General features: G+C 51.1%; 1 protein-coding gene across 1 annotated transcript in view; it reads left to right on the forward strand.

Annotated features, from left to right (window-relative positions):
- Nucleotides 1-21855, forward strand: part of Adamts14 (ADAM metallopeptidase with thrombospondin type 1 motif 14) — a 65166-nt gene that overhangs the window by 28437 nt on the left and 14874 nt on the right. Inside the window, exons 5-13 of the mRNA XM_048338951.1 lie at nucleotides 7863-7946; nucleotides 8541-8688; nucleotides 11395-11500; nucleotides 12487-12630; nucleotides 13365-13497; nucleotides 14810-14923; nucleotides 16979-17127; nucleotides 18342-18517; nucleotides 21382-21515. Of these exons, the coding sequence (XP_048194908.1) occupies nucleotides 7863-7946; nucleotides 8541-8688; nucleotides 11395-11500; nucleotides 12487-12630; nucleotides 13365-13497; nucleotides 14810-14923; nucleotides 16979-17127; nucleotides 18342-18517; nucleotides 21382-21515 (1188 nt within the window). The remainder of the gene's footprint in view (nucleotides 1-7862; nucleotides 7947-8540; nucleotides 8689-11394; nucleotides 11501-12486; nucleotides 12631-13364; nucleotides 13498-14809; nucleotides 14924-16978; nucleotides 17128-18341; nucleotides 18518-21381; nucleotides 21516-21855) is intronic.

Below are 21855 nucleotides of genomic sequence, written 5' to 3' on the forward strand. Positions count from 1 at the left end.
TGTCTGCTGCCCATCTGCTCATCATCTGTCTGTCTGTCCTCTGTGCCTGGGAAGCCATAGCCCCATCCACTTACCCCAGTGCCCAATGCAACAGTTCCTTAAAGTACAATCCAGCCTGGTGGTGTGAGCTCTCCTCACAGGAGCTTGAGTACAATGCTCTGCCTCAACTGAACCCATCCCAGGTCCTAGATAATGTGAAATCATGACTTATCTACAAAAGCACAATGCTAACAGTTGTCTGATGAGGTCTGTGGCCCAGGAGAGGTCAGGGGCGGTATGAATGCATAGAGAGGGCTGTCCTGTCTTTTAGGTTTCACTTGTGCTAATTAGAATATGTGCTTTAAAAGCAAACTTAGACCTTCTCCTTATTTTTTCCTCACTTATCTTTTTCTGCCTCAGTTCATCCATGTTACTGGATCACTAACCTTAAAATGGTTTCAAATCTCAGAACTAGAAAACCATCAAAGACTTCTACTTTTTTTTAAAATTAGTCTTCTATGTCTCTTGTATTTTTCTCTCTTTTATTTATTTTATTATTTTATTTTTATTTTTTTGGCCAGTCCTGGGGCTTGGACTCAGGGCCTGAGCATTGTCCCGGGCTTCTTTTTGCTCAAGGTTAGCACTCTGCCACTTGAGCCACAGTGCCACTTCTGGCCATTTTCTGTATATGTGGTGCTGGGGAATCGAACCCAGGGCCTCATGCATATGAGGCAGGCACTCTTGCCACTGGGCCATATCCCCAGCCCCTCTACTTTTGTTTTAAAACTAATTTTTTATTGTAAAGGTCCTGGAACTTGAACTCTGGGCCTCTCACTCCCTTTCAGCTTTTTTACTCATCACTCTACCGCTTGAACTGCCCCTCCACTAGCAGCTTTTTTTGCTGGCTAATTGGAGGTAAGAGTTATTAGGTTTTGTCTGCCTGGGCTGGCTCTGTACCAATGCTCAGATCTCAGCTTTCTGAGTAGTTGGCCATCTGAGCTCTGTAGAGCACATGGAAAAGGTATTTCAAACATTTAGTGATCACCTTTTGGGTGCCTGTTATCATAGATTGACTAGTTTCCAGTCTAGAAGCTTTGGTTTGACATAAAAAACAAGCCTTAGCCCCCTTACGAAGATGGTGTTGAAGGGGCTTAGAGGAGATGGCCCGACTGCAGATGGGGCTAGAGAAAGGCTTTCTGGATCGAGTAAGAGGCAGACGAGCCAGTCTTGGGGAAAAGGGTTAATAGGTGAGGAGCTAGCAGGAGGATATGGAGGGCTGTGCAGGCAGGAAGGCTCAGGCAGATCCCACTGAAGGTCTACCTGTGACAGAAAAGTCCATAGGATGGTGGCATGGGCTCTTGCATAAAGATATAGGAGGAAGAGTTTGGGATTGTGGTTCCCCAGGTGGACTGAAGGACGACAGGATGGATGGGAGGCCAGTGGAGGCTGGGATGGGCCAGTGGAAAGGCCCGGAGAGAGGGGCCTATCTCATGTCTGCCAGGGAGCTGAGCATGGCTTAAGCCCTTCTGACCATCCATCCCTGTTGCCTCCATGTCTTGGAGTTGCTGAGTGATTTGCTCAGAATCTTCAGGCTTCGACTCCATATTTGCCTAATTCCAAAATTTATGCTCTGTCCCCTCCCACTGCATCTGTTACAGAATGTGAGGACAAGCAGCTCAGGGGACATGGGGCAGAGTGGGCAGAAGGAAGACCCTAGCTTGCAGCTGGGAGAGGGGAAGAATGATTTGACTTTTCAGGAAATGATCTGCCTGACATGGGTCTGATGGAGCCAGGCCAACCTCTAAGTGTTCCATGTCTGCCTTTGCCTTCGTCCTCCTGTCTCCACAAGGTATATTTCCTCCGCACCATAAACGAGTGCATTAGACGAGGGGGCTCCGAGGGGTGAGCTCACGAGGCAGCAAGAAGTGCAGAGCTTCACCAGCCTCTGATTACACACAAGGCAGGCCAACCTGGGGCATAAAGGCTGCTGCGTTTTGCAAGTAGGTCATGGGGGATAAAGGCTGAGCATTGTGGTGGTGTGAAAGGGACTCTGTTGGCCTGGGCAGGTCCATGCCTGTGTACTCTGGAGCTACTTTTCACAAACAACCTGGGCATGAGAGGGACTGAGCAGCTAGATCCCCAAGGAACAGCTGGGGCCAGCCCACAGGCTCCATGGAGACTTTAGAGGTGGGCTGGTTAACAGGCAGTGGGCATACCAGGGTTACATGGTCATGAACTTGGGCAAGAGGAAACAAGGAAGGATACTCAGTACTCCCAGAACCTTGTTCTGCCTGAGAGAAGCTACAGCTTCCAAGTCTTCCCTAGTGACTCTGGAGGCAGGTCCTGGCCCACGATATAGCCTGTACGTTGGCCAGATCTATGTTCCAACATAAACCAGGAGAAACAGGGCCCAGGCCTGGCTACTCTGTGGTGGGCCAGTCTGATAGCCAGGGTAAGCCGGGTCTCAGGGTCTCAGTGGATTGCTGATGTCTCATCACATGGAACACCCTCTCTATGGATAGGAAAACTGATGATGAGCCTTCACACCAAGTGAGCATGACCATAGGGCCTTCTGGTAGGGGTATGGTAGTTAGGAAGGGCTTCTTGTGACTGTTGCTTGGCTGTCTGTGTTGCTATTGGCCAGGGAGGCCAACCTCCACACACCTTTGGACTCAAGAAAGACTTTTTGTGATCTAAAAATCAAATGCATGATATCAGGAGGAGAATGTGGGATGCAGGTTCCAGACAGCCCCAGGCATGAGGTCCATCCAGCCTTTCTTCCTACTTCTCCTGGTGAGTGCCTCCTTCCTTGCCCAGTTGACTAGTTCCTGGTTGTTTTTCTGCTTTCTCAACCCATCCTTGGCTTTGAAGCCAATTCTTCTTCATCGTTGCTATTCCTTTTTTCATAGACCACCCGGGAGTGTGAGGCTCATCTCGTCAGCTCCTCTGGCCCTCTTCAGCTCACCTCCACGGAGCCTAGCCACCTTTACCAGTGCAGCCCATCTTCTCAGTAAAAACTGTAAAAATGGCAGGGCCTCAAGGATAAGTCTGTGTCCCCACCCTTCCTGAAGGAAGAGGGTACACTTCTGAAGTGAGGATGATCTGACAGCTCAAGGAACACCATGTGTTGCTAGGATGGAATGACAAGATGTTCATGGCCAGGACTGGCCTGCAGTCCAGGCCCTGAAGTTAATGTTTAGTCTGCTTCTTGCTGATGCTTCTGTCAGCCAAGTCAGGCTTTGGGCCTATGTGTAGGACTTGTCCTTCCTCCTTTGAGCTGTGAACTGTTCTCATCTTTATCACCTCAGCCTGGAAACTGGTTCTGGACAGCAGCTGAACATAAACAGGAGCTATAGAGTCAAAGATCTGATCTCAAATCCTGGTCTTCCCACTTCCCAGCTGGGGGTGAGGGGCCTTGACCAATAAGCAACGAACTTAATCTTTCTCAACCTTGGATTTCTTACCTGTGAGATGAGACTAACTGTTCTGTAAGCTGGTCATGGGTTGTGTTTAAAGCCCTCATGCAGTGCCTGGCACATAGAAGACACTCAGAGAACAGCTTGTCATACCTCCAACCCCAGCACTCTCTACCTGTCCTCTCTGTTTTCTGCTTTGCCTCCCCTTGGCCAGGATCCAACCTTTGCTTGTTTTTCTGGTACATACCCTGTGGCTATCTCAGGCCAATGTGTGATGTCAAACTCTAAACCTAAGGGTCCTGGCAACAAGTGACCTTGAACTTGGCTCAGAGATGAGAAGTAAGGGTCACATGGGACACACTGTTCTTTATGCCCTGCGGGTGTGTCTTGCCATCCTACCTTGCTCCCAATCACAGGAAGCAATTCCTGATCGCCCCAAAGCGGGATCTCTGGCCTCCCCTCCAGCATTTGGGTTGTAGCCACAAAAGGGTGAGGCTCCCAGGGCCAAGATTTGGGTGACAGCCAGGCTAGAGGCTGTCAGAGAAACTCTATAGGTGTGCTCCAGAGGGTGTGGGGTCCTGGGTTGCCCAGGTAGAAACACCTCCTGGCTGTGGTGCTCTGTGTCTGGTGGCCTCAGAAATTCCAGCCAACATGGCAGCCCTATCTAGCCATTTCCCTGACCCTGCTTTCCTGCAAAGCCACAAGGCAGTTCTAGCCAAGTCAAAGCCACTGGGGTTTTCATTAGAGGGCCAAGGCTATGTGAAGATGTGTTCAATGTGCAATGTCCAGAGAAGGACTGGACCAAGGAGCTTGGAATGGCAGGGCACAACCCCACACAATGGCCTAGGCTGGAGATGGCAGCCATTGTAACAAGGGCTACTGAAAAGCTTGATGAACGACTTTGATCTTCTAGGTGAGGGGCAGAGATGAGTACCATTGTTTCTCAGTATCCTTGGGGGATTGGCTCTAAGACCCCCACAAATATGAAAATCTATGCTCAAGTATTCTGGCATACTTTAAATCATCTCTGGATTAATGTGATACTTGATGCAACATAAATACTATGTAGATAGTTATTAGACTATTGTTTTGGTAATGATAGCAAGAAGAAGTGTACATGTTCAGTATAGACAACTTTGTTCTATAGATTTTCAACATATGATGGATTGAGCCCATGGATACAGGGCCATCTGATGCAGATGGCCTGGGTCCTAGCAGAAGCCAATCCAGTGACTCATGGGTACCTGCAGTACACAAAAGAGGCTAGGAAACACCCTTTGTGTGCTCCCAAAGTGATACTGAGAAACCACAACACCTGGCTCAGGTCCTTTGTCTCTGTGGTCTTGAAGAAATGAGTCAACAGGCACAGAGGGAGGAGTAAAATGGCAAAGATTTATTGAAGAGTTTCTGCTCGACAAGAGGGGTTCCAAGGGAAGGCACTTCCAGGGTGCATGGTGCAGGGGTTAATAAGATGTCTGTAGGAGAGAGCTACATGACTCTCAAGATTATTGGATATTCTGGGGACCCTATCAGTGCCCAGACCCCATCAGAGGTTCCATGAAGCCCACACAAGCTCTCCATGTGTTGTCTAGCCACTTTGATTAGTTGCCCCATCTGGCATACACCTGCAGGTCCACCTGCAGAGGCAATGGGCCATGATGTGATGTCCAGCCGTCCACATATGTGACTGCTCAAGGCCATGGTGAGATCCTCTATGGGTGAAGGCCTTTGTCCTGTTTTTCTAGCCAGGCTCTTTTTCTATTCTCCAAAGCACATTGGAAGACAGCCCCACTCCCAACACTGGCCACATTCCTGTGTGCAAGGAAGGCCGCAGCCTGGCATTAGAAGGGCTTAGGGGCCAGGTTGTTTAAGTCACTTTGTTGCAGGGCATCCTGAGGTGGCTAGGGAGCATGGGTGTGGGGCCCGTGGGGCTGATTGGATCTGCAGTCCTTCTGGGCCAAGTCTTCCTTGAGACTTGGGTATGGGGCCTGCAAGTTGCGGAGGAAGTTGTCTTCATGCTGTGGGGCACTTTGTTCCTGTGAAGTCTTGGCTGTGCTGGGGGAGGAGAGGAGGGAGGGAGGGACCCTGTGCCTGTGCCTGTGGGTCTATGTGATATGCTTTGTGGTGTGGATTGGCAGGGTCTGTTTGTCCACAGCAGGGTGCTAGGCTTTGTTCTGAATACTTGACTGGATCCAGACGTGGGTACTGGGAAGGCCCATGGTGGAAGCCTGACGCTGGCTGCTCTGAGTTGTGTACATTCAAGCACTGGGATTGCTGCCAGTCCTGGGCACTGTGGGGCATGTGTGCCTCTGTACCCACAGCCTGGCTCTGTCCTAGGCTGTCCTGGCAGGGGTGTGTCATCCCAGGAACAGGTGTCTAATTCCTTTCCCCATAGCGCTCACACATGTGTAGCTGAAAGCCCTGTTTCATTTGGTGGACAGTGGTCCCTTTGTGGGTTACAGGTTGGTTGCTTTGCTTCTGTGTGTGGGAAAGAATTGATGGCCAAAGGGCATAGGGGAGATGGAAGCGGTAAAGACAAGCACAGGCAGAAACTCCATCCTAGCTTCCAGGAAGCCTGTGTGGGAAGGAGACATAGGCTATTCTCCACTTCTGTCTCCATCACTGCTGCCAATTGTGTCCTACAAGCCCGAGACTTAAGTGTTCCAGAAAAGGAAACAGAGGATCAGAGGAGTTCTCTGCTGTAGTCCAAGCCAGCCAGATCATAGAGGGGCCGGGCTGGGGTTTGAACCCTGAACTCTCCTCCAGAGTTGGTTCTGTATTGCTGTGTCCTAACACTGACTGGCTAAGCAAGTGAGTGCTCTTCTTGGGCAGTCTCTTCTCTCCAAGACTCTGAATCTCTTTTAGGAGGTTTGTTGCATATGGTACAGCCCAGACAGACATCAGGGATGCTTTTAAAGATGCCATTTGTGTTTTCAAAACAAGCAGACCGGGGCTGGGGATATAGCCTAGTGGCAAGAGTGCCTGCCTCGGATACACGAGGCCCTAGGTTCGATTCCCCAGCACCACATATGCAGAAAACGGCCAGAAGCGGCGCTGTGGCTCAAGTGGCAGAGTGCTAGCCTTGAGCGGGAAGAAGCCAGGGACAGTGCTCAGGCCCTGAGTCCAAGGCCCAGGACTGGCCAAAAAAAAAAAAAAAAAAAAAAACAAGCAGACCACTGTAACATATTTTGTAAAATAACAGCCATGAGCACGTACACACACACACACCACAGGAAGCTAGTTAACTGTGCTCATTTTCTATTTGGCTACTACTAGAAGTGTAGATTATTGCTTCTTTTTTTGTTGTTCCTCCTCTTCCTCCTCCTCCTCCTCCTCCTGCTCCTTCTTCTCTTCCTCTTCCTCATTCTTCTTCTATGCTGGTGGTTGGGCTTGAACTCAGTGCCTGAGTGCTTTCTCTGAAATCTTTTGCTCAAGAATAGTGCACTACTATTGAATCCACAGCTTCATTTCCAGCTGTTTTTGATGGTTAATTAGAGATAAGAGTCTTTTGGACTTTCCTGCTTGGGCTGGCTTTGAATTGTGATTCTCAGATCTCAGCCTTCTAAGTAGCTCTGATTACAGTTGCGAGACACTGGTGCCTGGCTTGTATTTTTTCAAAACAATTTTTTTTTACAGTGAAATGTTATTTAACATGAAAAAGCTATAGTATCCAAGGGGATACTCTAGAATATCTAGTGTGTATCCTTGGGAGAGCCACACGTGGGTGCCATCTAGGGCTTTCTGGAAGGGCAGTAGCATGGGCTGAATTCTGTAGTGACTTTGGAGGTCCCTGGGCCTGTGAGAGGAAGGAATTGTCCTGAGCCAGGCTCCTTGAGTGTGACTGTGTCTATGAACCACCTGGGTATCTTGTACTAAGGCAAGCCCTGATTCAGAGGCTGGGGTGGGAGCTAAGACTATATTTCTAACCTGCTTCCAGGTGATGGGAAGCTACTGCCCCAAGGCCCTGGAGCACAGCCCCTGGATTTGCCCTGCACAACGAGCCAATGCCTGGGCACAGAGGGCAGACATCATCCCTGTGGTGGCTAGGAAGGTACACAAGGTGCACAGGGACCTCAGGACAAGTGGCTTGAGTGGAGGTCCCCTGAGTCAGGTGACCTTTCTGGCAAAGGCACTTCAAAGATTTGCTAAGATGAATATTTTGGTCAGGGGCTGAGTATGAGACCACCTCCTTCCCATCCCCACTGACTCTGGCTTTGCGAAAAGAGCTCAGAATTGAGATTAAACTGCCCAGGATTTGAATCCTAGCTCTGAATTTTGCTGCATGTTCTTGGGTAAATCATTTTATCTTTCAACCTCAAGTTTCTCATCTATGAAACAGGGGGAGAGAATGCCTGCTTGAGGACATGGTGGATGAAATGGGCTACCGTCTGCTAAGAATCTAGCCCAAGACCTGACACACCATACATTGCCAGTACCTGCTTGTTTCTGTGCCCACTCTCCTTGCAGGTAGATGAGATCTACCACGATGAATCCCTGGGGGCCCACGTGAACATTGCTCTGGTCCGCTTGATCATGGTGGGTTACCGACAGGTGAGTCCTGCTTGTCAGCAGGCTGGGAAGCCACCAGTGCAGGTTCAGAAACTTTGTCTCCAAAATCAGAATCAAAGCTCCATGGTGCAGGCATTGGAGGTGGGATCAGGAACTCCGGCCTCCTTCAGTGGAAAAATTGACATCCAGTGTTGTGGCAGAAGGGGCCACTTTTGGAATTGAGAGAGGAACAAATTTAGAGGAGGCAGTGACCAAGACAAGTCCTGGAATGGTTGAGCTTTGGAGTGCTGGCACCTATTCTGTCTAAATGGGGGGACTGACACAGAGCTTTCCCTAAGGCTACTGTGAATGAGATTAATGTTAACTCCAGGAAAATACTCAGCACAGCACTTCCCTTGTGGATTACTTGTGGTTTCTAATATACATGTAGGGCGCAGTGCTTGGCTTGGCACACAAGTACTCCCTAAAGCAGAGAGGGCTGTGTGTCAGCAGCATGCCAGGTGGGAATAGCTGGTGATCTCTAGGGCTTTCATTGAAGTTCTGGGCTGCGGAGCTCCCACCTGCATGTGGGAGGAGAGTGTCACAGTGTCTGGAGCTCTTACCACTCTGCTGTCATCTCTCTGCTGCTGCCTGTAGTCCTTGAGCCTGATTGAGCGAGGGAACCCTGCACGGAGCCTGGAGCAGGTGTGTCGCTGGGCACACTCCCAGCAGCGGCAGGACCCCAGCCACGCCGAACACCATGATCATGTTGTCTTCCTCACCCGGCAGCACTTTGGGCCCTCAGGTATGCAAGGTACTGTATTTGCCATAGCCAGGTGTATGCAGCCTGCTGGGCACAGGTAGAGCCTCTGGGCTGGGTTGTGGGGACGGTGGAGGGGACAGGACCTGAAGGGACACCTGGATGGGTGAGCAATAGTTTCTTGGGGACCAGGATAAGTGAAAAGGTCCCTACTCACAAGCCCCCTCTCTTGGTCCAGCCTATGGGTAGCTGTGAGTGGCCAGGTCCTGGGTCCTGGGCCTTATGTTCCAGAAGGACCTTTAAGGTGCTTCTGCCCACATCATATCCTTGTGTCTTTATGGAAGAATGTGGGCACTTGGAGTGTGGTTATGTCAGCTGCAGAAAAAGAAGCCTATGCCTTGCCCCTATTTTATGCCTCACTAGCCTGGTTCAGCTCCTGGGTTTTTCCGACTCTTAAGTGGGGAAGATTGTATGTAGCATTTGCCTTCCTCCAGTTCGAAGCTGCTCACAGGACTGAGGGGTACATGAAATGTCCATGACGGAGTATTGACAACTATAAGCATCTGTAAACTTGCATAGCTTTCCTCTAAGGGGAAACTGAGACCCTGGATGGTGAAGAGGTTTAGTCATGAATACAGCAGACAAGTGACAGACTTGAGACTAAACTGACTCTCCAGATCTCATGTTGAGGGGTTTGTGGGTTTTTTCTGTTTTAGTGCTGGATATGAGTCAGACATCCCTGTCCACCCAGCCTTTATCTGAACCATGAAGCCCAAATATGGTATACACACACACACACACACACACACACACACACACACACACACGCTCACCTGCCGATGCAAGACTTGCATATGTATGTAGACACATACAGATTCCCAGACATATATGCACACATGTATAAGCACCCAGACACAGGCAGAGGCACATACTTATGCATGTAATGACATGGTATGCAACACAAAACCCCAGAGCTCTAGGACAATAAAGGTCTTAAACTCTCTGCAGCAGCCTTTCATTACATTCTCCTAAACAATGCCTGATGAAAGACCATTGCAGCCACAACTCAGACACGGAGAGCTCCCTCTAGTCAATTGCTTCCTATTGGCAGTCCTGCAGAGGCTTTCCCCAGCTCAGGAAGCTCTTCTAGTCTGTAAATGAGCTTTTGCAGGGAGAGGGTACTGGAAGTGGAACCCAGGACCTTGTGCTTGCTCAGCACGTGCCCTCCCACTGCGCCTCATCCCAGCTTGGGTTGTTTTTGAAAGCAGGTCCTCAGCACAGGTCTCACGCACAGCAGTGGTTAGTGTGTGGTGGCTGGGGCTGTTGTGCTAGGTCAGCCCTGCTGCTCTACCCCAGTCCTGTGTGGCCTGTCTGCACCTTGGCTGGTATCCCCCTCTCTCGAGTGAGTTGTGTCATCACCTATCTTCTAGGTGGAGCTCTGCTACTACCATAAGCCATTCCTCCCTTGAGCCCTCCAGTGGAAACCATTTTCTTCCCGTTCTTCATTCTCCCTGACACTTCTTCCTCCTTGAACTCTGCCTTTTCAGGCAGGCCCACCACTGAGCTAATCTCTTTGCCCAACTGCACCTGCCTTAATGGTGGAGTATGTTGGAAGGCATTACCTGATTTCTCCATAGCATTTAGACAGTTTTTTTTTTTTTTTTTTTTGAGATTGTATCTCTAGATTTCCCAGGCTGGTCCCAAAATCCTACTTACTCAGGAGGCTCACATCTGAGGATCATGGTTCAAAGCCAGCTCAGGCTGGAAAGTCCACGAGATTCTGATCTCCAGTTAACCACCAGGAAGCCAAAAGTAGAGATGTGGCTCAAATGGCAAAGCATAAGCCTTAAGAGAAAAAGTTAAAAGTCAATGCTCAAGCCTTGATTCAAGTTCCAAGGGTGCTAGCACACAAAAAGTACTTTTTTTTTGGCCAGTCCTAGGCCGTGAACTCAGGGCCTGAGCACTGTCCCTGGCTTCTTTTTTTTGCTCAAGGCTAGCACTCTGCCACTTGAGCCACAGCGCCACTTCTGGCCATTTTTCTGTATATGTGGTGCTGAGGAATCGAACCCAGGGCCTCATGTATACGAGGCAAGCACTCTTGCCACTAGGCCATATCCCCAGCCCACAAAAAGTACTTTAAAAGGGTTGGGAACATGGCCTAGTGGCAGAGTACTTGCCTCACATACATGAAGCCCTGGGTTTGATTCCTCAGCACCACATATATAGAAAAAAGCCAGAAGTGGCACTGTGGCTCAAGTGGTAGAGTGCTAGCCTTGAGCAAAAAGAAGCCAGGGACAGTGCTCAGGCCTTGAGTTCAAGCCCCAGGACTGGCAAAAAAATTTTAAAAACTTAAAAAAAAATCACAGGTGAAGAGAAGTTGGGGTTGCAGGTGTGCATCTCCACTGGCTCCCTGGAGTATATATATATACAACACAGCCATTCTTTACCTTCAGACAGAAAGCACTTCAAGCTTATTTGTTGACTGAAGACAGAACTAGAGGGGGAGAAAGCACATGGAAGTAGAGTGTGTGCAGGCTTGGGTCCTGCCTGGAAATCCTATAACTTGTTCAGAACTGTAGCGAACACACCATAAAGAACTATAGGCCAAGAGGGGATTTCTCAAGCATGTAGAGATTCTCTAGCCACTCCGAGGTCATGATGTCCCTGTGGGGGCTGGGCTGGACAGACCTCAGCATACTTTACCTCACTTGCCTGTGATCTATGTCTGCCCTCTTTCCCTCTCCTTGGCAGGATATGCACCTGTCACTGGCATGTGCCACCCCCTAAGGAGCTGTGCTCTAAACCACGAGGATGGCTTCTCTTCAGCCTTTGTGGTGGCTCACGAGACTGGCCATGTGTAAGTGGTACCAAGAAGGTGGGCACCAGGTGGTGGCTCTGTGGCTGTGGGCTGTGAAGAGCTCTGAAGAGTCCTATGGGTGAAAAGGCTTTGCCTAGTTCAGGCTGTGGTCCCACAGTCCCAAGAGATGCCTGAGAGCTGGCCTTGCACTGTGTCAGAGCTCAGGGAGGGAGGGAGGGTACAGTCTATAGTAGGAAGGATTTAAGGGGACCATAGCACTTCTGTACCTTCCCTGGGTCCTCCCAATGGAAGGTCATGGAGATCAGATGCATCCTGCCTTTGAAAGGGAGTCTCAGTGGCCGTTTTGTCATAGGCCAGGCCTGCTGCCTGGGTCTCTATCCCTGGCTCCTTTCTACTCTGACATCACCATAGCTGCTTGCCCTGGCACTGCTGTATGTTGAGGAGTTGGCTTGAACCCTTCACAACTAGGCACACTTAGAGCCCAGGCAGAGGGCCAGGTAGAGGCTGGCCTCTAGCTCTGTGGGCATGGATATTGTTTACAGCACATTCATTGGTTCATTCTTTCATTCATTCAACCAACAGTTCTTAGGCACCTGCCATGTGTCAGGCTACAGGGCAGAGAACCTCCTCATGAAGCCACAGGCTGGCCAGAAACCCAGGAGCTACCGTTTATCACGTCACGTAGTGCTCAGCACAGATCACAGTTCTGTCCTGGCCTTGCCTGTTTACAGGAACAGAGCTAAGCAAGGGACTCCATCAGCGCTGTTGGATTTTACCCACGCTCAGTTCCTTGCCCAGCAGTAATGCTTTCTTTCTTTGTGTCTCTGTGTCCTTCTGAGACATGGAGCTGACTCCAGGGAAACCTCTGAGGCTCTTCCATGCTGTGGGAACTTAGGGTTCCATTTGTTTCCAGGAGGTATAGTCTGAGTTCCTAGTTGGAACAGAGCCTCCTGTCTCAGGCTGCCTTCCCAGGGCTGGACTCCCCAGCATGACTTGGGGCTTACTCCTGTTCCTTCACCTTTCAGATTGGGCATGGAGCATGATGGGCAGGGCAATGGCTGTGCGGATGAGACCAGCCTGGGCAGCGTCATGGCTCCCCTGGTGCAGGCCGCCTTCCACCGCTTCCACTGGTCCCGCTGCAGCAAGCTGGAGCTCAGCCGCTATCTCCCGTAAGTCCCCCTGCCTCAGGGCTGGGGCTGGGCTGGAGAGCAGGTAGCCTGCCATTCCTTCAAGCCATCTGCTGCCTGCTTGGTCTCACTCTTATATGGCTCTACTAGCCTAAAACCCCAGGCCCCTTGGGTCTCCTCAGTGTGCTGATTAGAATCTGCTTGGTTGGATCTGGGAATCAGGATCTATCGGTACCTCAGGCAACATTACAGAGGGGATTAGCATCACCAGACTGGGGCTGCTGCTCTTTGTCTTCCCGAGGCCCCAACAAGTGGTACACCAAGGCCTGAGAACAGCACTGAGTGGATGAGGAGACAGTTGGAGGCAGACACTTAGTTCTGACCTCCACAGCAGCCTGCCCAGTGTATGTGACACACACTGGGAGCACTGTGCCTCAGGGTGGTGAGTTCTCAGACTGTCCACAAATCAACTCCTAATCTTGGCCACAGTATATACTTTAATATGGGTAAAACTGACCTTCTAAGGCAGCTGCGGGTGGAGCTAAGTCCAGTTCTGGAATGATCTTGTCCTTGGCTAGATATCAGGCTCTCCCTGTCACTGACACTGAGGGGTAGTCCAAGGCAGCTTATCCTCAGAAGGCACAGCTGGGGCCTAGGGTGTTGGTACAGTCACCTGCTGGCCTTCCTTGCTCATTAGGAGCTCCATTCCTGAGAAGGGAGGGCTTTGGGCTTGCTGCCCTCAGGCTGGCTCACCCTCCCCCATGTTTTCACCATAGCTCCTATGACTGTCTCCTGGATGACCCATTTGAGCACACCTGGCCCTCGCCCCCGGAACTGCCCGGGATCAACTACTCAATGGATGAGCAGTGCCGCTTCGACTTCGGCACTGGGTATCACACCTGCTTGGCAGTGAGTACCTGGCCTCTGCCAGGCCAGGCTAGTTGGTTCATAGGCATCTTCCATCATAGGTTCAGTGCCAGCCATGGAGGGTGTGTGTGTGTGTGTGTGTGTGTGTGTGTGTGTGTGTGTGTGTGTGTGTGTGTGTGTATGTGTAACAGAGGGATGTAGGGGACAGGGCACAGGCCCCATGCAGCCCCACCTGGGGGCAAAGGATTGAGCAGGACTTATGCCCGGGGAAGGTGGGAGGAGCAGATAGAGAGGACTGATGATGAATAGGGCCCTGACTGGGCTGGTTGCCTGGGGAGTTACTTGAGGGATGGTTTCCATGTCAGGTCAGAGGCTGGGCCTCTGGGTCTGGGGAAGGAAAAGTTCCCACCCCTGGGTTTGGTGGGTCATTTTGCTCTGACTCCTTACTCCTATACCTGCATGTCACTTCTCTTCAGAGGGTTACTTCCTCTCAACCTCATGCCTGAGGACATAGACAGCGGGCAACATCCGTCATCCCTTCCCTGAGGGTCAGGACAGGGCAGAACCCTTGACCCTGGAGGTCAGGCAGAGCCTCCTAGGAGAGAAGCAAATGGGCTAACTGGGAGGGTCCAGTCTGGGGCTCAGAGAAGGGGACATATCAGGGTGGGGCTTTCTGATGGCAAGCCTTGGTGACCTGAGTGTTTTCCACCTCCAGGCAGGGAACACAGAACTCCTTACCTTCCAAGGCCCCCACTTGGTCCAGAGGAGCCTGTGTCAGGTCACCTCCTCCACACTTCCAGCTACAGTGGGACATGTGGTCTGACACAACTCTGTTCTGGGGATGGAAGAACAGGGTGTGGGAAGCTCAGGCCCCAAACACTATATGTATAAGGTGTTTATTTAGCTGAGAGAATAGTAAGGAGATCAGGCCTGTCCCAGATTATCTGGCACACAAGGTCACCAACCTCTGGCCTTGTTCAGTGACCACATTAGAAGGAGATGAGGGTCACAGCCTCATCTGGGTCTCCTTAAGATCCTGTGTGAAGGGATTGGGGAGCATCTTGGGCCCAGACCTCCCCAGAGCCTCATACTCTGTGCAGAGTAGCTTTTACAGTGAAAAAACAAGAGGCAAGTGTACCATGCCCAGCCCTTTCTCAGTGCCTGATGGGAGAGAGCCCGGAGCCACCTGCACTTGCTGTAGAGTAGAGCTGTAGGGTATGGGGGGACAGAGGCTTCCTCAGAGTGTCCTGGGCTCCAACATCCACTACACCTGCCTCCCCATCACTGTCCTTTGCCCCAGGCAACTTGTCAGAGCAGGAGATCAGCCTGGTGACCTTTCCCCTTTGCCATGCAGTTTAGGACATCTGAGCCCTGCAAGCAGCTGTGGTGCAGCCACCCTGACAACCCCTACTTCTGCAAGACCAAGAAGGGGCCCCCGCTGGATGGGACTGAGTGCTCACCAGGCAAGGTAACTTCTGGGGGCTGCAGCTGTATGTTTTGGGGTGTCAGGGCCCCCTGGCTGTGTATGCTGATGGGGACAGTGCAAAAGGAGAAGCTGGAGCTCAGCATGTGGCAGATGTGCCTAGAGGCTTCCCACGCCTCTGTCTTTCTCTCTACATCATGGCCCTTTGCTCCAGTGTTGGCTGCTTTTGGTGATCTCAAGCCCAACCAGCAGACACTTTCTGTCATTGTACAGATGAGAAGAATGAAGCCTAGTTATGGCCAGCCAGGGAGGGATTAGCATATGGGGATGAAGGGAAGACTCCAGGTGTCCTGCCCTCTCCCTCACCCCCAGGCTGTCCTTCCCACACATGTGATCTTTCCTCTTCCCCACGCTGTGCTTCTTACTTCTCCTGTGTCTGAGTATGTCTACTCCCTCCAGCCTGAGTGGGTGCTAGGACTGGGTTCGTCAGGAGCCCTTGTGGCTGCTGAAGAGAGCCCTAAACTGTGCTTTTGCATAATTGCTGGCCCTGTTCTTGACCACTGTGTGGTGACGTTAGACCATTCACTGAACTTGAACAGCTCCTCCAACCCTGCTTCATCTTGACCAACCACCCTTAAAGGTGGTTCTGCAGTGACTGGATCAAAGCAAGAGCAAGAGCTGGAAGCAGCTGGTATTAGGAGGGATTTGCTATGAGAACAGGCATTGCGTCTATCCCACTGGCTTGTCCTCTGACTTGTGACCTCTGGCCTACCAGGATCCTTCTGCTCCCACCTGTCCTTCTAAGGCATCTCTGGGCTTTGTGCCTTTATGGATGGATGGATGGGGCCTCCTGTGGCCCTGGACAGGCTCTGGCAGGCTCTCTTCCAAGGTACTTGTACCTGCCTCAAGCTTTTCCCTCCTTACACCCTCCAGCCGTTTGGAATCCCAGGCCATTCCCAGTCACAGTGTCATACAAATACTTACTCCGTGGGTCTCCATTTTGGCTATGTGTTAACTTATCCGGGAGCTGAGATCATCTCTATACCGAGAACAGGAGGTGATTGTAGATGGCACAGAGGATCTTAGGGGAGGGGTGGTGGCAGAAATGTTCTAAAATTGGGCCAGGATGAAAGTCGCACAATTCTTTGAATTTATATAAAAAAAGTCATTGAAAGTTGTACACACAAAATGAGGGACTTTGTGGTAAGTAAATTGTCCCCGATTGTAGCTTCCTAAAGGCCCAGAGGCTGTGACTCTGCTGGTCTACAGGCTTCTGCAGTTCTAAAGTCTCCCCGCAGGTGCCTCAAAGGTGGAGAACTAGTGAGTTCACTTCTTGAGAAAGATCTAGAGCTTTGTTACATTTCTCCTGTGTTATCCTATAGTGAAAGGGAAGGGAGCTGCCTTTAGTAGAGTCATCTTTGGAGTTGCCAGCCCCATGCACAGGCCCTTAAGGCCTCCCAGTTCTCACAACAGTCCCATTTAATGATGGGAAGACTGAGGCTCAGCAAAGAGAAGTGACCACACACAGCTAGAACTAGGGTAGCTGGGATTCAAGCCCAGGTCTTCCCATTCCCATGGACATGCTCCCTCTTCTGTATGGACAGATCTCTATGTGGCAGACTGGCCTCCTAGGGACACACCTGCTTGTGGACCCAGGGAGGTAACTTAGGAGGCAGAACCAAGATTGGCTCTAGGGACTGGGAGGATTACAGCTTTTCTCTGATCTCTGCCCTTCATTTCTCCTGGGGTGCTGAATGAAATGATAGTTCATTTATTATCCTCAGTAATCTCTTGACTAGTTCCTGCCATTTCTGGAGGGCATTGTGTGCCAGGCACTGAATGCCATGGACAGAGCCTGTTAATCCATGCTCCCAGATGAGGAGGAGGCCTGGGGAGGCGAGTCATTTATCTGAGGCTGTTCAGCTCCTGGAAGGGGCAAGATTCTATCTAACCCCAGGCTCCTCCTCTCAATCTCTCTTTCTCTCTTTCTCTGGGCTCCCTCCTGGGGTCCACCAGCTGCTCCTTGTGCCCCCTTAGTGCCCTCCATGCAGGTTGAGCTGCAGTGGCCCAGGGTGACCCTGTGCCCTCTGCCCCACCCAGTGGTGCTTCAAAGGTCACTGTATCTGGAAGTCGCCGGAGCAGACATATGGCCAGGATGGAGGCTGGAGCTCCTGGACCAAGTTTGGGTCCTGTTCTCGGTCCTGTGGGGGTGGAGTGCGATCTCGAAGCCGGAGCTGCGACAACCCCCCGTGAGTATGTTTGGCTAGGGTGGGGAGAGCAGGTAACCTCAACTCCTTAGGGCTGAAGGTCTTGGAAAGGAAGACAGTAGGGGGCAGGGTACAGGAGAGAATGATTCCTACAGGTGGTTATGTGTTCTATGCATGACAAGGACCCCAAATTGTTGGGGTGCAGCAAATCACTTCGTCTTGCATTGGCTAGCCACCTATCAGTTCTGACTTCTGAGAATGTGGCTGAATTAGTGATTCCAAAATTGCCCTGTGCACAAGATTCCCAGAAAGTCTGGGTGGGCCCAGAGCCTCTGCTAGTTATACAAGACCTCCCGTGACACTAATCCTCCGGCTAAACTTCAAGTAAACACTGATCTAAGTGTGTTGTATATCGCCTCCAAGTTTATTTTTTACCTCATCTGCAAACCTTCCTTGCATTTTTTTGATGTGCCTTTTTTTTTAAACATTAAAGCCACCCTAAAATATTTCAAGCATCCTAAGGAGACATCTGTTTGTTACTTCTTACCCTCTCTGAAGGATCTCCATCCCTACTCCATGTTTTTGGAACTTCTGAGCTACAGTTCCCCATGGCCTCCATTCTCCAGGCTGAAGCATTTGGCTTAGGACAGCTTCTTGAGAGACAGGAGCTGGCTAAGTCCACCATGGAGTCAGCTGGCCTACGGTCTTCTACACAAACAGGGCCTGGCCTGGCCTCTCCTGGTACTGAACACTTAGAAAGGCAGACAACAGGACCACCGCGATTCAAGCACCCTAAAAAATAATAATGGCCATTGTTCTGTGTTGTTTGCCTGTAGAGGTGGGAAGCCCACTGCCCTGTTTCTTTCTTAGACGGCTATCTAGAGCTTTTACAAATGGGAGCAGTTTGTTCTTTTGTTAGACTGTCCTGACCTTCTGCAAATGGGAGCCTTCCATAGCATTAGCCTTGCAATTAATTCTCTGTTGTACGTACAGAAGTGGAGGTGACGGGAAGGCACAGTGATACTGGCCCTGACAGGTGGGGTACACCTGAAGGATTGGATAGTCAGGAAAGAGGACTGGAGGTCTTTGAGTTCAGCAGCCCCCATGTTGTGGTCACTTTTGAGCTGATAAATTAGTGGAGCCCCGTGATGCTGCCCTGTAGTATCAGCTGCCCCTTGGGATCATGTGGGGAGCTTCCCTTCCCCCCACTTCTAGTCTTCCCAGCCAGGTCACCTGACCTCTCTGTGTCACCTCAGCCCAGCCTATGGAGGCCGCCAGTGCTCAGGGCCCATATTAGAGTATCAGGTCTGCAACAGCGAGGAATGTCCAGGGCCCTACGAAGACTTCCGGGCCCAGCAGTGTGCCAAGCGCAACTCCTACTACATCCACCAGAATGCCAAGCACAACTGGATCCCCTATGAGCCAGAGGATGGTAAGTGGTCTTCTCTGTCTGTGGCCTCCAGGCCTCCCTCCCATGACGCTAGCGAAGTGGAGGGATGTAGGGGTGCAAAAACGGAGGCTTTGCAGTCAGCAGGCTTGCCACATGCCTTTGTGTAGGCCTGGTGCATTGTATATCTCTGGGGCCTTTGTCCCTATCAAGACCATCCCTGGTTTACAGGTTCAATGAGTGGGTCCTTCACCCAGAAGGACTATAGAAGTACGGCAATGCTGGGTTGGAATATGGTGCCTTTCTGACATCTGTCCTTAAGAAGAGGGTCCAGCTGGGTACTGGTGGCTCAAGTCTATAATCTTAGCTATTCAGTAGGCTGAGATCTAAGGATCACAATTCAAAGCCAGCTGGGACAGGAAAGTCCTCCCTGAGACTCCTATCTCCAACTACCAAAACACTGGAAGTTGGAGCTATAGCTTAAGTGATGGAGTGCTAGCTTTGAGTGAAAAAGCTAAGGGACAGAACTCAGCCTTGAGTTCAAGCCTCAGGACACCATAGATAGGATGAGAGAGAGACAGAGAGAGAGAGACAGAGAGAAAGAGAGAGAGAGAGAGTGAGAGAGAGAGAGAGAGGAGTGTAGACAATCAGAAACTTGTGCTGCTTATTAAAAGCAATGTTGGGGGGTGGGAAAGAAGCTAACTTTCCAGAATTTGTCTCAAGGTCTTCCTGCCTGTCCACTTCCCAGCCCCTCCCAGGGGTTTGGGTGCTCTGCATTTTACGTGATCAGTATCTGAAGAACTGAACTCATTGTTGGTTCAGCAGTTGCTGAAGGTCATTTGAAAAGCAAGCAGGTGAGAGCCTGTAGGTTCCTCAACCTCTTCAGAGTGCCCTGGGGAAGACTCATGCACAGGGTCTGGATTTGGGGACCAGTCTGGTGCCAGCTGCCATGTGTTTCTGGCCTGCTTCTGCCTTGGGCTCTGTTAGGGGCAGGTCCACAAGGCAGAGCACATGGAGTTTCAGGGTCTCCAGCTAGAAGACCTTCACCATCCTCTGAGATGGCCTCACCTGCTGGCTTCTCTGTGTGTGTATGTGTGTGTGTGTGTGCGTGTGTGCATGTGCACGCACCAACCAGTCCTGGGGCTGTAACTCAGGGCCTAGGCACTGTCCCTGAGCTTATTACCTCAAGGATAGTGCTCTACCAGTTGAGCCATAGCTCCACTTGTGGCCTTTTATGGGTGGTTAATTAGAGATAAGAGTCTCATGGACTTTTCTTGCCTGGGTTTGCTTCAAACTGCAGTGCTCAGCCTCCTGAGTAGCTAGGATTACAGGTGTGAGCCACCTGCACCCAGCTTCTCTGTGTCCTCCGAGAGACCCTCTGTTGTGCTTCATTAAGAACAGTCCCTCAGGGCTGGGGATATAGCCTAGCGGCAAGAGTGCCTGCCTTGGATACTCGAGGCCCTAGGTTCGATTCCCCAGCACCACATATACAGAAAACGGCCAGAAGCGGCGCTGTGGCTCAAGTGGCAGAGTGCTAGCCTTGAGCGGGAAGAAGCCAGGGACAGTGCTCAGGCCCTGAGTCCAAGCTTGGCCCCGGACTGGCAAAAAAAAAAAAAAAAAAAAAAAAGAACAGTCCCTCAGCTCCTGTTCATAATGACAGATCCTCCAGTTGGGAGGGACGTCAGAGGCCTGCCATTGCCAGCCTCCTCGGCAGCGGGGGTGGGGGGCACACCTGCAGTGGGCATCTTCTCTCTGCTTTGGTTCCTCTGCTCTGGAGAGCTCACCATGCTCTTTCACCATCAGCTGGCTTCCACAGCTGCGGGGCATTTCCTGCTGCCTCATACAGGCTGGGATGTGCCTGTCCTCTGGACAGTTGGAGCCCCCAGGTGGGGAACCAGGTGGTTTGGGATGGGACGAATCCAGACTGCAGTCTTGAGTACTGGAGGCAATAAGCCACAGGTATTGGGTAGCTGGGAGCTGTGCCACACAGGGTCCCTAGGAATGGGCTATGGGAGCAATTCACTTTGAAAGACTTCTAAGGACATTCTGAAATCAAACCAACAGCCAGACCTGGGAGGGGAAGGCAGGAAAGCCCTTGGGGTGGCTAGACTTCAGACTTTTCCCAGGACTGTGATATAAATTCCAGGAAGTTAGCTAAGCCCCCAACCTCGCTTTTTTTCCAAAAAGCACAGCAAATGTTTATATGTTCTCTGGAACCTCCTTTTAAGGACATCAGAAGCCGACAGAGAACATTCCATTGTTAGAACCAGAAAGGACCTTTGTCCCTTGCATTCTGGCACCCCATTGTCCACTCCAAATATGGGGCACTATTCTGCCTCACGCTCACTCCATCTTCTGTTGGGCACACACCTGCTAAGATGCTAAGATGCCCAGATAGGCCATGGGCATGCTAGGCGTGCTAGTAAGATGCTGCCAGCCCACTGGCGTTCACTGCAGGCTAACTCCCAGGCTGCAACCTGAGCTGAGCCACTGTGTAACCATGAGCAGAGCCTTAATCCTCTGATCCTTGGTTTCCCTGCCATGCTAGAACTTACCTAACTGCAGGGCAGAGAAGGTTCAATGAGTTACTTCACAAGCATTTCAAGTTGTGTGTACATAAAGACTGGAAGTATCTGGAACACAGTTTGTTGTCATTTTGGCATTTGATTTTTCTCTGTAACCTGACAGGGCATTTTATTCATCAGAGATAATGGAAATGGGCAGCTGGGTCTCAGGTGACATGGGAAGCCTCAAGTCCCCTGGTGGGTGAGCAAGGGCCACAGCAGGGGTCTTAAAGCCCCATGCTGCCCGGATCAGGGGCCAGCCACATGCTGAGGTCATCTTGGGCCGGCTACATTGGGCAAGTCCAAGTCCAGTGGGGCTCAGTGGGGTCTCTCTTCTCTCTGCAGATGCCCAGAAGTGTGAGCTGATCTGCCAGTCGGCAGACACAGGAGATGTGGTATTCATGAACCAGGTGGTCCACGATGGGACACGTTGCAGCTACCGGGACCCATACAGTGTCTGTGCCCGTGGCGAGTGTGTGGTGAGTGTTCCGTCCAGTCCCCCCCCCCAAAAAAAAAAAAACCTCTGCCTGCTCCTCGGGCCTCAGGGCTAGGCTGCCTACCTCCTGCTCCCCGAGGAGGCATGGTTGCTTTTGACTTACATTTGATTTCCACCACAGCCCTGGGCTGCTGGAGTGATATCCTTTATTGCTGGCCTAATTGAGGAGAGATGGGGTAGCCAGAATTATTGCTATGTCATATTCAGGACCTGGCCAGGGCTGCCAGGTGAATTTGCAGGAGAGCCCTGTCTTGGGAGCCCTCTTGGACCAGAGTTCCTCCCTTGGCCAGGGCCTGAGGACCAGGGAGAGAATCAGGCTTCTG

Source organism: Perognathus longimembris, chromosome 2, assembly GCF_023159225.1.
Source record: "Perognathus longimembris pacificus isolate PPM17 chromosome 2, ASM2315922v1, whole genome shotgun sequence".
NCBI classification, from domain to species: Eukaryota; Metazoa; Chordata; class Mammalia; order Rodentia; family Heteromyidae; genus Perognathus; species Perognathus longimembris.